We start from the raw sequence: 13,798 nt of genomic DNA on the forward strand, positions 1-13,798 counted from the left end.
ACAGAACTACTGTGGATTTAGGATCCAATTATGCATTGGATTACAAACTATAGAATGAGAAGACAAATTTTGGACCTTCAATACCTTCAGATTTCTTGCAAGAACAGTACTTCAGTCCCAGTCAGAAGTTTTGGTAATAGTTGTTTACAGTAATGGGATCAGGAAGTGTGTAGGTTTAGCATAGAGGCTCACATAAAGGAGATTTTTTTGTGATCTCAGTGGCTCATATACAATTCATATTGATATGTTTATGTTCTTACTGCTTAGTTCTTAGCAAGCAACCTAGAACAACAATTATGCAGTTGCTGTCTATCATATTTTGCCTTTTAGGCATTCTACAGGAATATTTATAATGGCTGTTTCACTGTCTTGTCTGTTATGCATTATAAATGAATTCTTGGAGAACATGCCAGAAGGACTCAAAAAGACTATGCACTGCACAGTCTCTTTGTACTATAGTTTCTAATTTATTATTAGAGAGGCTTCCCAGTGTGCATGCATGAATACACATGCAGTCTCAATTTTATGCAAACGGTCGTTTTCAGACTTGTAATCAGTTTGCAATGAATGCACGTGGAAGAGGGATTGGGACTGTCTATATTGTCCCCACCTACTCATATTCAACTAAAATACGTACTATTCTGGAACAGTACTTATGCACATATTGTACAACTGTACATGCTATGATTCCCCTGTTGGGTTTGAAGAGATGAGAAAGTTTGTGGCTTGTAATATATGCCAGAAACTGTGAAAAGAGTGTTTCTCCAGCAATTTCAGAAATCAGACTGATAGAAGTTGTTTGTATCTCAAATCCTTTGATTTAGTATGTTAAGGATAAATAGCATTTGGAGACAGTGAAGTGACTCCTCTACCACATCTTACTGTGGTACTTCTTACTACTACTTATTCCTCTACCACAGCCTACTGACGCTGCACAAGATGGAAATTAGCTATTTTGTAAGGCAAGCTTAATACAGAAAAACTTGACAATGCTTTTTCAATTCATCGTCAAATTATGTAGTGAGCAAACCCTACTCTCGGAATTCTCCAGTTTATCGTGAATCTGAGTTAGAGTGCCTTCATTTCCCTTCCTATTGAATGCGCATTTCCAGCAAGTCCTACAGCTCTTTATGGACTAACAGCCCTATCCTTCCCCCCTCTCCACTGGTACAGCTGCACTGAAGAGGCATGCACTGAATCTAGTGGGGCGGGGGACTCACTGGTGCAAGTTCAAGAAGAGAAAGGGGGTGGGGAAGCTCCTGCCAGAGGGGATCTGGCATGCCAGAGGTGACAAAGGAAGGGAGATGTCACATAGAGACCTCCAGTAACACTTCACTACTACTTGTAGGTGAGTAAAGTTCATGGTAGGGGTTGGATGGTTGCAGGTGGGGTTTGATGAGAGTCATTTGGATCCCATCCTGCTTCCTCCCTCATTAGTAATACAACAAAGCCTGAATTGGGCATAGGGAAAAAACAAAATTTGGAAAAAACTATTATGGAAAATAAATTTGCCAAACCCAATTCCAGATTGAGCTGAGGGTGATGGTTGTTCATTCATTAGTTTGCATTTCTTAGTCTTTTGAAATAGGGCTTTGTTTAAAACTGGGCTGATGGTAACATAAGATTTTATTGTAAAGAAGTACTCAAAGGACCAGGCAGCCCAAGCTACCTGCTGTTCCCTGCATGCAAAGCATCCCATGCACATTTTTACCACACCATCTGCCTCCCTCACGCTGTCTTATTCACACACACAGATACACATACGCTCCTGCTGCTTTCTTTCCCTTTCTTTCCCTTTCCTTTCTCTTCCAGCTCCTTTCTCCCTTTCCCAACTCTCATCTTGTTTCTCCTTCCTCTCCCAAATAAATATGGTGGTGGAGGTGTGTCTGCCACCATCACTTTTATTCACTTCTGTCTCCTTAAGCCACTGCTCTGTGTTTGGTGATACAGCTAGAGCTTGAAATTTCAGCAAACAAGTATAGTTACAGATTCCAGCAGATTGAATAGGAGCAATGTGGGCAAGGCTTCTGTTCTGGCCAGGGCAAGCAGAAGCACAGTATGTATCAGTATGTATCAGAAGCAGTGCAAACAGGAGAGAGACAGCCCATCCCATCAAGGCAGCCAAGCTGACAAAGGTTGGTGGGGAGAAGCCTGGCTGGCTCGTCTGCGTCTCTCCCGGTCCTTCTTTGCCTGCAATCCAAGCCTGCACTCCGCAATTGGCCCCCTTGAGGGAAGCCTGCAAGTGCAAAGGGAGGTTCAGCTGGAAGGCTGCAGCACGCTTTCTGGGGAAAAGCAGCACGCTGCTTTCTTTGCACATGTACAAGCCGCTCTTAGTTACATCTCCATGCTGGGATGCCCAGGCTTTGCCCACTTCCAAAATGGCGCCGCCTAGGTCTTTTGCCATCTTCCAAGATGGCTGCCACCATCTTCTCACAATCCACCAGAAATCGGATCGTGACCCACCAAGTGAGAACCACTGGCTTAGAGAAACAATCACAGCTATACATGCACATGCGTGTGCACACAAACACACTTGACAATATAAACAACTGAAATCTATAAAAGGAAAAAAATAGTGGGCCCTTGTTATCTGCAGGAGATCCATTCTAGTCATTTACACCCAGGGATGCAGATTTCCACAGATAATGAAATCTGTGGCTGGGCCTGGACGGGCAAACTGGAAGTGCCTTCCAGTTGCATCGAGGAGGCCTTCTGAGGTGCAGGAGGCTGCGCGCAGCCTCCCCATGCTGCAGAACATCTCCCAAATGCAACTGGAAGCCACTTCCGGTCACATACAGGAGGTCCTCCGAGGCCCTCCAGTTGCGGGCTCAGCATCCATGGAGATTGAAATCTGCGGATGCTGAACCAATAAATAAGGAGGACTCACTGTATTTGCCAGAGAAAGCTCAGAGTAAAAAAGTATACTTAGTATTTTCATCTTGATTCTGTTCCCATAACTAAGAAATGAATTCCATTATTCCACCATTTTTGAATACTTATTATCCCAACATCTCTTATAGTGTATTCATTTATTATTAAATTTTGCCAAACCTTCCCTACACCACCTTCTTTTGTTGGAAAGGTTCATTTTTTCCAGTGTTGAACAACCTACATGTGTGCTGCAGTCAATGGATTATTCACTGACTAATAATCTTTCTTTACAGTTCAGCTAAGATACCCTGGCAGCTCTATTTTAGGATCCTGAGGCAATTCCTAATCTATAATATCCATAACTGTCAGAGTGGTAGTATTCCAAAACAACCTTATGTATAACTATAGGATCATGAAATATGTTCAAAGTCTGCATCAGCTGATTATATCTCCAACATTTTGAGCAAGCCACTTCATACATTTTCCTTAGTTTCAAAGGAGCATGCAGCGTACTGCCAAAACTGTAATCCTTTATTTAAAAACAGTCTTAACATCAGGTAGATTGTTTACTGCATTGCCTTAATGTCTGCTGAAGTTTTGGCTTTTAAATTTCATTCTGCTTTTTTAAGTAAAAAGGTGATGGGATTAAGACTGATGGAAGATGACGTTTTGTTTGCATTTTTGTCTGAATCGCCCTAAGACTGCATTGGATGGGAGCTGAAGTTCTATCAGTTGAGTTTTATGTTAGGGTACACAATTTACAACTCAATCCTAACTTAATTTCCTCATGACCATATAGTGGTGCAGCTATGGGCTACATTGCATCTTGTGGGGCATTTTTGGCTGCTGGAGGTCTCCTCAAAGTAAGAGAAAATTTATGCCCTTGCTCCATTTATGCCCCAGCAGCCACAATGGGGCAACTCAGACCTGCACCAGCTATATCGCTGGCACAAGTGCAGGTAGTTTCATGCCAGCTCTTCAGACTCAGAAATTGGTTTGGATTCAGTGCACGCCACTGCCACCGAACCTGTCCCCTCCCAGGCCCAATGTCCCCATCGCCCACCCCATCTTCTTCCCGTTCTACCCTCCATTCGGCCCGTTCAATCTGCTTCCCACTCTCTGCCACTTCATTCTGCCCCTGCTTACATGCAACAGTCGGCCTCCATCGCTTCACAAGCATGCGCAGGAAAGCTCCGGCCTTCCCGCTGGCATGCTGACTGCCGCAAAGCGCTTTACGGCACTTTTGCAGCAGCCTGCATTTGCAGAACATGCATTCTGCCGGCGCAGGCCTTAGGCCATTAATGATGCAGGAGGATTTTCTAAGGATGCTGTTTGTTGCTGGGATATTTTTACTTCATGCTGTAGAGCTTCATGAAATGTTTACAACATTATGTTCAAATACCTGATGCTCATGCCAGTTGTGAAAGCGAAGCATTTTCGTCTTTTCGCGTGCAAATAGATAATGTATAATACCTGCAAAAAAAAGTTGAAAGAAATTGTGATCCCAAAATGCTAATCAGATGCTAATTAAATGATGCTAATTAAACAACAATTAATGTTCTGTGGTGGCACCCTCCACCAGGAGATAAGATCGATGCCATCCATGTTACTGTTTTGATGCTGACAAAATACTTCTTTGTGTCACTTGATTTTTCAGTTATGATGCACTGCTGGATTAGCTGAAATTGGTTTTGTTCTGGTGCCACACTCTTGTTCCGTTATTGTAATTGATTTTGTATCACTTTTTGATTTGATAAGATTTAATTATTTTACTGTATTTTATTTTTTCTGCTGAAAGTTGTCTTAACCACCTCCCAGTGGGAGGGGAAACCATGAGGTACACATGTAAAAAGAATAAATAAATCATAAATATAGTTTTTTTTTGTACAGCAGATGTTACTATTATGATGTGAAACCTCAACTATTTTGAAGTGGTAATTCTGCCACAGTTCTTCAGCTCTGGAGTCCCTCAAATACACCTTACAGATATTCAGCTGGGATAACTGGAAAAAAGCCCACTTGGAAAAAAGCCCATAGAAACATGGCCCACATGGGTTAGGGTAAGGGTTAGGCCATTTTTGTTTTTTTCTGGGCAGTTCTTGTGTGGGTTTTTTCCATGTGGGCTTTTTGCATTGGTACAGTGAACATGTGGAGAGAGGCGTGTCATCACAATAGCAGGTTCTCCCCTGACACAGGCATGCTCATAGAAACATGGAAAAGAAGAGTTGGAAGGGACTTTAGTGGACATCTAGTTCAACCTCCTGTTCAGTTCAGGCAACCATAGCATCCCTGACTGATAGCCACATTACAGACATTTAAATAGAGCCTGTTTGTGTATATCACATACTTTTTACAGTGTTTTCTCTTTTCCAAAGTTCAGAAAAAGATGCAAAGGGTGGAGGTGGAGCCAGCTGCCATGATTCTGTTCCTCCTTCCACGTACATTTATTGTACCCCAGTTGAAATTCTATAAGGAGGTAAAGAATGCTGGCAGATCTATTATTTCACAGGTAGCCCTTCCAAGATACCCAGATATTTTCTTGACATGCAAGAAAAATCAAGCCATCACTCAGAGGCTCCAAATGTGAAGTACTCAGGGAGCTTTTGGTAACAGATGAAGGAGGCTGCCGGCTCACACCCCAAGAGCAACAGCTTGAGATAGGATTGTGCTGCACGCTGTCCAAATGAAAATAAAGTACCAGATGAAATGCTGAGAACATAAAAACAATTTATGTGGTGAAATAAATTGGAAATAGTCAAGTCAAGTCAAGTCAACCTTTATTAGGCATAAACATTTGGTAGGTGAAGACTCTGTACGGAAACCGTAGAATTGGAAATAGTCTTTTGGCCCAATCCTATCCTCCAGGCGCTGCATCCAATGGTGGGGATGGGGGGCACGACCAAGTGGTCTGTGAGAATAAGAAATTTTTTGTTACTTACCTCTGTGGAGGTAAGTAACTGCCTGGACATCAGTGGGTCTCTTCAGACCTACACCAGCTCTTTTGCCGATTTAAGTCCAAGGACAGGAAGAGGAAGTGTTGGGCTAAGAAAATGGGAATAACATCCAGCGTAATTAGTATGCTGAGATCCACTCCTCTCACCCTTGAAATGCTTCTGCCCACCCCAATCCTCCCCTCCCACTCTCAAACCACCTTGCATTACAAACTCATCTGCACCTGTGCAGCATCTGGGAGCCACTGGCACATGCACAGGTGTTTGTGCCAGTGACCCTGAAGCACAAACCTGAAAAGTTTTATGACCCTGAAAAGTGGTGTTGCAACTTTTGTGATGCCATAGCAGCACTTATGGCAATGGATTGCAAGGTATGCTGCCATAAATGCCCATTAGGATTAGGCATTTGAAGACTGCACTGGAAACATTGATCTTCATTGTAACGAACCACCCCACCCCTGCCCAATTGCCATTCAGGTGTGCCCTCATAGAGGTAAAGCTATGTGCTTCAATCGAAGTGTGGAATTTGATTAAAAGTGCTCTGTGCTTCTTGTGCTTTTTGTTTTTGAACAGCTGTTACAGCACCATCATGCAGTTCATGAAATTTCATACATCGCAAAGGATATCACAGATCATCGGGCCTTTGGTTATGTGTGCGGGAAAGAAGGGAATCATAGATTTGTGGCAATAAAAACAGCCCAGGCAGTAAGTATCAAGATTATTGTCATTTTCTGTAGTTTAACTCAATTTGATAGCTCTGTCTAGAACACTGCTGTTTTGAAAGGCCAGCCTGCAAGCATTGCTTATGCAGTATATAATATTGTCAGAAGTGCCTGCATAAATGTTCCGAGATGGCAGTTTAGCAATACCAGTCTTGGAAAGAAAGGAATACTATTCACCCTTCTCCATTTCTTTCTCCAAGTATTCCTTCTAATTAGTAATTATTTTCCTTTCTAATTAAACTGGATACACTAGGTGAATACAAATAAGTTTACTTAGGCTCCTAGACTCATTTAGATAGAAAATGATGGAAAACAAATAGCTACTTTGCATAGTCTACTCTCATTTCATTGTATTAGAAACCACTAATAAATATAAGCAATGCCTTTTATGCTCATAATTATAATTACCATTAATCTGCAAATATAATTAGCTTATATAGAAATGAACCTTCGCCTAGTTAAAATCTGCAGCTAGACCAATATAAACAAGATACAAATTAGTTCAGTGTGAAAGGCTTTTGGTTTTTTTTGTCTTTTTAAGATGCCTCAGGCTGCCAGTCCTAAGAACCCCATTTACAAGCTGTGTTAAGCTAGAGTACTTGTACAGGTGTGGATTTAGTCACATTGATTACAGGCTCAGGTAATATATAAAGTGCCATTGTGCAGTCCGTCCTCAGTTTTTACTTGCAGTTTGAAGGCACAGCAATTCTCAGTATAAAATTTAAATTATTTTTATAAATTGTATTTATTTAATTTTTAATTTTCTTTTTTTTCTATAAATTTTAAGCCGTCTTGGGCATCTACTCTGACAGAGGAAAGGTGGGATAAAAATTTTTTAAATAAATAAATAAATAAACTTTCACAAAGTAAAGGATGATAATTAGAGAACTTCCAGGCATGTGCCTGCAAAGCAGCTGGGTTTGTAGGAGATGTACTTTCACATCAGTCAACAAAGGCTTCGCTGAGAATAAAGACTAACATTAACAAATTTCAGTGCACATGTCTACAAATCATCTGGTCTTTTGGAGTGGTCTGCTGACCTCAACTGCACATGCACAGAATGTCATTCAAACTGGAGAAGAACTTCTAAGAGAAATGGTACCAAATTCATAATAAAGCAAAACATTACACATTAGTAAATAAGTTTAATGATTTCAGTGCACCTGTTGTCAAATAAGTGATTTGATTATTGCTGTATAGACCTTCTGTCTCATTAGGAAAGAATATATTCTGTTATCTAGGTCTTCTTTCCCACATTATAATTTCCCACATTACTCATTTCTCTTGTTTTTCATGTAGGCGGAACCTGTAATTCTGGATTTGCGAGACCTCTTTCAGCTCATTTATGAATTGAAACAAAGGGAAGAGCTGGAGAAAAAGGCACAAAAAGATAAGCAGTGTGAACAAGCAGTATATCAGGTACCTAAAAGTGGCAGAACTATACAATGGTATATACACAGCAAAATAAGAATGGGGGGCGCACTGTATTAAAACAGTGGGGAGGGCACCAGGATACAGGTCTCTTGTTATCTGGTGTGTTCCCTGGGGCATTTGGTGGGCCGCTGTGAGATACAAGAAGCTGGACTAGATGGGCCTATGGCCTGATCCAGCAGAGCTGTTCTTATGTAAAACAGTCAAGAAAGAAAGCATAGTGGCTACTCCCGGTTCCAAAAAGCAAGCAGTTTAAGTTATGCAAAGTGGTGTCTAAAACCTGTAATATTGATAAAATGAATGAATTTTAAAATGCAAAGCATCGATAACACTTAATGGCTTAAATGGGGTAGAAAGATAATCAGTTTATAAGATGAGTTTCTGTGTGTGAAGATGACTGCTATTACTGTTGCCCTGATAGGATTTGGCAGTGGTTAAAAAACAGCAACATTGGCTAAGATGAGAACATTAGCCATTTGAAGTGGTTACATTTCCTTTGTTCGTTTAAATGTACAGTTTATGAGAATTAAGACAGGGAGATTTTCAGAACAGGTGTGTGTTGCGTCTGAACTTATGCCCTCAAACAGTACAGGTATGTGTAGAAAACTTATGCAATCATGCAACTATCTCTACTCAAAGTCTATGACAATGTGCATTTTCATTGTTTCCCTTTAATACAAAAATACAATTCTTGTACATCTGCTGCTTATTTTCTTTCCCTTTTCTCTCTTGTTCTCTACTTCCTTTGTGGTAGACAATTTTGGAAGAAGATGTAGAAGATCCTGTTTATCAGGTAATTTCTGAAGCTGAGCAAAAACAGAGTTTCAGAAATAGAAACGAATATTTTATTTGGCTGTTCAGTTGCTCTGCAGTGATAAAATAGTTTATGTAGGTACCAAACAAGGCAGCTGTGAAAAAAAGTAAAATATCTGCAGAACATTGATTTCTGAGCAGTATTCTTAATACTAAACATAACTCTAAAAGTAGTATATTAAGCATGTCTTGAATAATAGAAGACTGAAAAAAGATTTTCTGCGAAGATATTTATATTTTTTAGATTTGTGACTACTCATTTCCATACAGAGAGCTGAGAACTATAATCAACTTTATTGCAGACTAGCACTATCTTTAAAGATAAACGCTTACTCTGAATCCATTTCACTGATTTTGGAAATTAGTTTGAGAGTTGTAGCTATCCAGCAGGCTAAGAAATCTTTCACCTTGAGACAAAGGAGGAAAAATTTAGAAATATTCTATTACGTACGTGCAATAGCTGTTTTTAACAGTTATTTAAAAGGCATGAAATACTACAACTACATATTCTAACACCATATTTCATTGAAGATATAACCCTGTGATATTGTGTGAACTGTGTTTTAAGAGACAGGCAATGGTTTGCAAAATCAAATCAAGCACTTTCTGACATTTTAGAAATTTTGCCAATGTATAATGCCAATGTATTTGATAGGATGGATAAGTTGAAAGATGGTAAAGCTGAACCTGTTATAGGCTCCCAGATCTAACTTAAAAACACTGAAACCTGGGGCAGATATAACATTGGTAACAATCTTAACCAGAGCTAGGGAACAGGTCATAGGCTTGTATGCCTCATCCTCTTCTCCTGACCTACCTGAATTCCCTTAACTTCCTAGCCTTATTGTGATTTACCACTATGTATACACTGGCACTAAAGATAACTAGAATTCCTATCATGATTTAAAATGCAAACCAGCTTGCAAACCTTGGTTAAGAGAACTGGTTAGCGTTAACTGTGGCTCGTATCAATACACATTTAAAAGTAAACCAAAGGACAGGAAAAAAGGGAGAAAACTAGGAGGAGGAAGGAAGTGGAAGTGTGGTAGCCCTTTATCCAGTATTTTTCAGCTAGTGTGCCATGGCACATTGGTGTGCTGCAAATTGTCTGCAGGTGGGCTGTGAGAGTTTGGGGGAGGGTCTTTTATTAGTAGGGCCACTGAGGAGTATGAGCCCCACCACCAGCAGTGCGGTGTGCCTTGTCCATTGTCCAAAAATTGTTTATGCGCCTTGACAATTTTAGTGCCTTGTCAGTATGCCATGAGATGAAAAAGGTTGAAAATTGTTGCTTTAGCCTATTAACTGTTTCTTAGCCATGGTTAAGAAAGCAGCTGCATGACGTTTGCACCAGTTCTATCCAAAGCTTCAAGGCTGCAAGATTTTATTTTTGACTAACAAAATTCAAATCCATTACAATTATGCCACATTTTCAAAAGTGAGAGACTCGTAGGAACTCCATGAAAGAAGAAGAGAGATGTGCTTGAAAATGTCATTTTGAAAAGTCAGGACACACACCCTTCAAAGATGTGCAACCTTTGTCCCCATTTCCAGAGTTTAACTGTATGCGAGTTCCTCAAAAATGGTTGCGTATGATACATTTTCAAAAATAACATGAAAGGAGGCCCTTATTATAAACTGTAAACTGAAAGCTAACTTATTTCATCTGCCCATCTCCCGGCTTCTTTTCAAACAGGTTAAGAGTACCACATGAAGCCTCGAGGCTTCTTGATCATCCCATAAAATTAAAGTAAAAGTAAAAATTCCCAGTAGCTTCAGTGGGAACACCATTGAACTTTGGTTGTACCTCTGTTGAGAAATCAGCAGGAAACTCGACCAGTGACAAAACAAAGTCCTTTATTTCTCTTTCATACAAGGAAGTCACTTTACATGCCTTTCGGCTAAAGCCAATTGCTTCTTTGCCAACTTGTACTTTGAACCTGTTTCTTTACTGCTTGTCTCTGGTTATTTCTTCTGAAGTTCCAAATTGCCTTTTTCTCCTTTCTGTTTCATCTCTGACCTTTCCTCTTTGGCTGATGATGTAATAGTACATTGTGTTTGAGGCTGGACACGAGCCTATCCGTGAGCCTGAAACAGAAGAAAACATTTATCAGGTATATAATTGCTACATCTGTGTTCTCATTGCCCCCAGCCGTCCGTCAAGCCCATTCCATAGAAAAATGTTCCTTTTATGCATTTTCATTTATTTAAAAGACATGCCATCCATTTCATACTCATTCAAGTTACCAGTATATTTTGCACAGTATCATTTCCCTATCAGTATGTTCCTTATTTAGCCCTGTTTGAATTGATCAGTATTGATTATTTAACTTGGATAGATTCTAAATACTAGTGCATATAACATACATAGAGCGCTTAATTTAATTTTCATTGGGAACATTATTGACAACTGGCCATGCGATCTTTTGCATGCTTTTCAATTTAACTGATATTCCTTCCTGTTGGAGAAGATGGTATTTCTGAGTAGTGTAAAATAGCATATTCAGGAAAATGGAAACTCAGATCAGGCCAGTAAGAAAAACCATGTGTTTTAGTGCTTATTTCTGGTATTTTATAAAGTTCAGTAGTTCAACATCCAATTTAGCAATGTGTGTAAACAACTTTTATATAATTATTATGGATACTAAGAATGGGGATATCTGTTTAAAAAAAATACAAAGTCCAAGTCACTGTGTATAATAAGCTTTTTGACTAGAGAACCTAAAGCAGGGATGCCAAACATAAGACATGCAGGCCAAATCTGGCCAATGGAAGCTTTTTATCTAGTCCAGGGGTCTCTAAACTTTTCAGCCGAAGGGCCCCATCAAATATCTGGCACAGTGTTCTGAGTTTTCAGAGTGCCAGAAAAAAAATTAAATCTAAAATTTAAATAAATCCATTAGAGATGGAACTTAGATGAATGAATAAATGAATGGGCTTAAATGTCTAGGACTTCTCCAAGCAAGTCCAAGAAATAAAGCACACACTTAAATAGATGCCTGTCCCACAGTCACAACTCTGGTTGTGTTTGGTCAACTGGGCCAGAGGCTCTCAGGGCATCAGAGGCTGGCTGCGGGCCAGATAGAGGCTTGCCGCAGGCCGCATCTGGCCCCAGGCCGGTGTTTGGAGACCCCTGATCTAGCCCGTGTGATAATTGGCTCTCACAGCACTGCCTTTTAGCACAGCCGCTTGTGTTGAGGTTCTATGAGAAAGGAGGCTTCAGAAGACAAGGAATGCTATGGGGAAGATGCAAACCAACAAGGCTAAAAGAGGGAGACACTGCATAGGCGCTGGGAAGTGGGTCACCATTTCAGTGGCATTACTTCTGCCAAGTTTTCACTTCACAGAGCACCTCTCATCTCCTAACCCACAAAGTGACTCCTCGGCAGAAGTGGTGCTACTAAAAGAGTAACCCATCTGATAATCGGGCTCTTCCATACCTTGAAAATAGTTTCAAAATATGCATATATTCCCTTCTGTTGTTTGCAATTAATGAGTTTCTGCATGAAAACAAAGTGACCATTATCACTATTAGTGATGTAAATTCCTGCTTAATGGTGTCACTTCTGGAGCTCAGCAGGTACTATGAATGCTGTTTTGACACACACACACCCACCCACCCACCCACCCACCCCCAGACTTAGGCTATTGATCATTTTTGCATCCTGGGCTGGATCCTTTGCTCTTGAACCCCAGGAGGGACCCTATTACATGGGGCTTTGCCTGCCCTTGTCCTGTCTTTTTGGCATCCAGCTCCTTTTCCTGCCCTTTCTTCAGTCTTAAACTTTCCTTTTCTCCAGCCCCCACCCCAGCCTTCTGCATCTTCAGTCCCTCTGGTTTCCCTTTCCCCCTCTTCTCCTGCTGTTACCTCTCTCCCTGATCTCCTTCTCTTCTGCTCCTTGTTCATTTCACTACCACTCACCTCCTTTGTCTCCTCCTGGCCTTCCATTTTCTGCCCCTCCATTCCTATTCCAGCAGTTTTTAAAGAACCACCTCTACCAGGTCCACTCCCTTCAATTCAACTGCTTTGGCTGCCTTCCACTCCCAGTTCCTCCATGGCACCTGGCAATGATGTCACTTGCAAGTGCCTTGGAAGATAACTGAATGTGCTGAATGGAAATCAGAAAGGAAGGTCATAATTATAAAAAGGACAAAGAAATAACAGGGAGCTTTGACAGTGGGTTAGTAAGGAAAGGACCATTTCTACAAATGAAGGAAGAAGCTGGAGTAAGCAAATGGAAGATAAGCAAGAAATCAGACGCGTGTGGCCTCTGGGAACCCTCTGCAGACGCGTGTGGCCTCTGGGAACCCAGTGCCTCTGGGAACTAAGTGCCAGGTAAGGCACAAGAGTTTAGCATCTGGGCGAGTTCAGCAGCAGGGCGAGGAGGCCAGGGCCCCATACACTGCCCTTCCTCTTCCCTTGAGAAGAGGGCTGCTATCCAGTGTACGGTTTTTAAAAGGACCCATAAATAAAACAACAACAACAACAACAAAAAAGCTATGCAGTCAGACAACCAGCAGCAGGGTGGGGGCTATCCAGTGTTCTGCATCGAGTGCCACATGTATGATTATATGCCTCTGGGGCATAAGTCATGGGTGTGTCCTCGGTGCAAGGAGCTCCAGGCTCTCAGGGAACGCGTCCGCTCCCTTGAAGCCTTGGTGGCCGACCTGGAGAAGCGCAGGCAGCCAGAGGAGGACCGTGGGGAGACTTCCGGGGACGATCAGGCTTCGTCCCAACCTCAGGCGTGCAGCTCCTCGGCTGCCCGGGTGGGAAGTCTCGGGACTGGAGGACGTCATCCTGGAGAGGAGGGAAACAATCCCCTAGGGGGGATCCCTTCTCCAGGGGATGGGCCCGTATCCGAGCGCACTCGAGATACTCCTCGGCGGGAGGGGGGTCGGGGGCTTCTTGCAGTGGGGGATTCGATTATTAGAAACATAGAGAGGGGGGTTTGCGACGGATGTGAGGACCGCATGGTGACTTGCCTGCCTGGTGCGAAGGTTGCGGACATCACT

General features: G+C 41.7%; 1 protein-coding gene across 4 annotated transcripts in view; it reads left to right on the forward strand.

Moving 5' to 3' along the window:
* The window catches only part of DAB1 (DAB adaptor protein 1), a 398,510-nt gene that overhangs the window by 325,052 nt on the left and 59,660 nt on the right, over positions 1 to 13,798 (forward strand). For 3 of the 4 annotated variants that reach the window (XM_066623379.1, XM_066623378.1, XM_066623382.1), the window contains exons 5-8: positions 6,396 to 6,527; positions 7,844 to 7,963; positions 8,730 to 8,768; positions 10,834 to 10,899. In XM_066623379.1, coding sequence (XP_066479476.1) covers positions 6,396 to 6,527; positions 7,844 to 7,963; positions 8,730 to 8,768; positions 10,834 to 10,899 — 357 coding nt within the window. The remainder of the gene's footprint in view (positions 1 to 6,395; positions 6,528 to 7,843; positions 7,964 to 8,729; positions 8,769 to 10,833; positions 10,900 to 13,798) is intronic. The other variant, XM_066623381.1, reaches the window with a different exon arrangement.

Source organism: Tiliqua scincoides, chromosome 4 (assembly GCF_035046505.1).
Source record: "Tiliqua scincoides isolate rTilSci1 chromosome 4, rTilSci1.hap2, whole genome shotgun sequence".
Taxonomy (NCBI): domain Eukaryota; kingdom Metazoa; phylum Chordata; class Lepidosauria; order Squamata; family Scincidae; genus Tiliqua; species Tiliqua scincoides.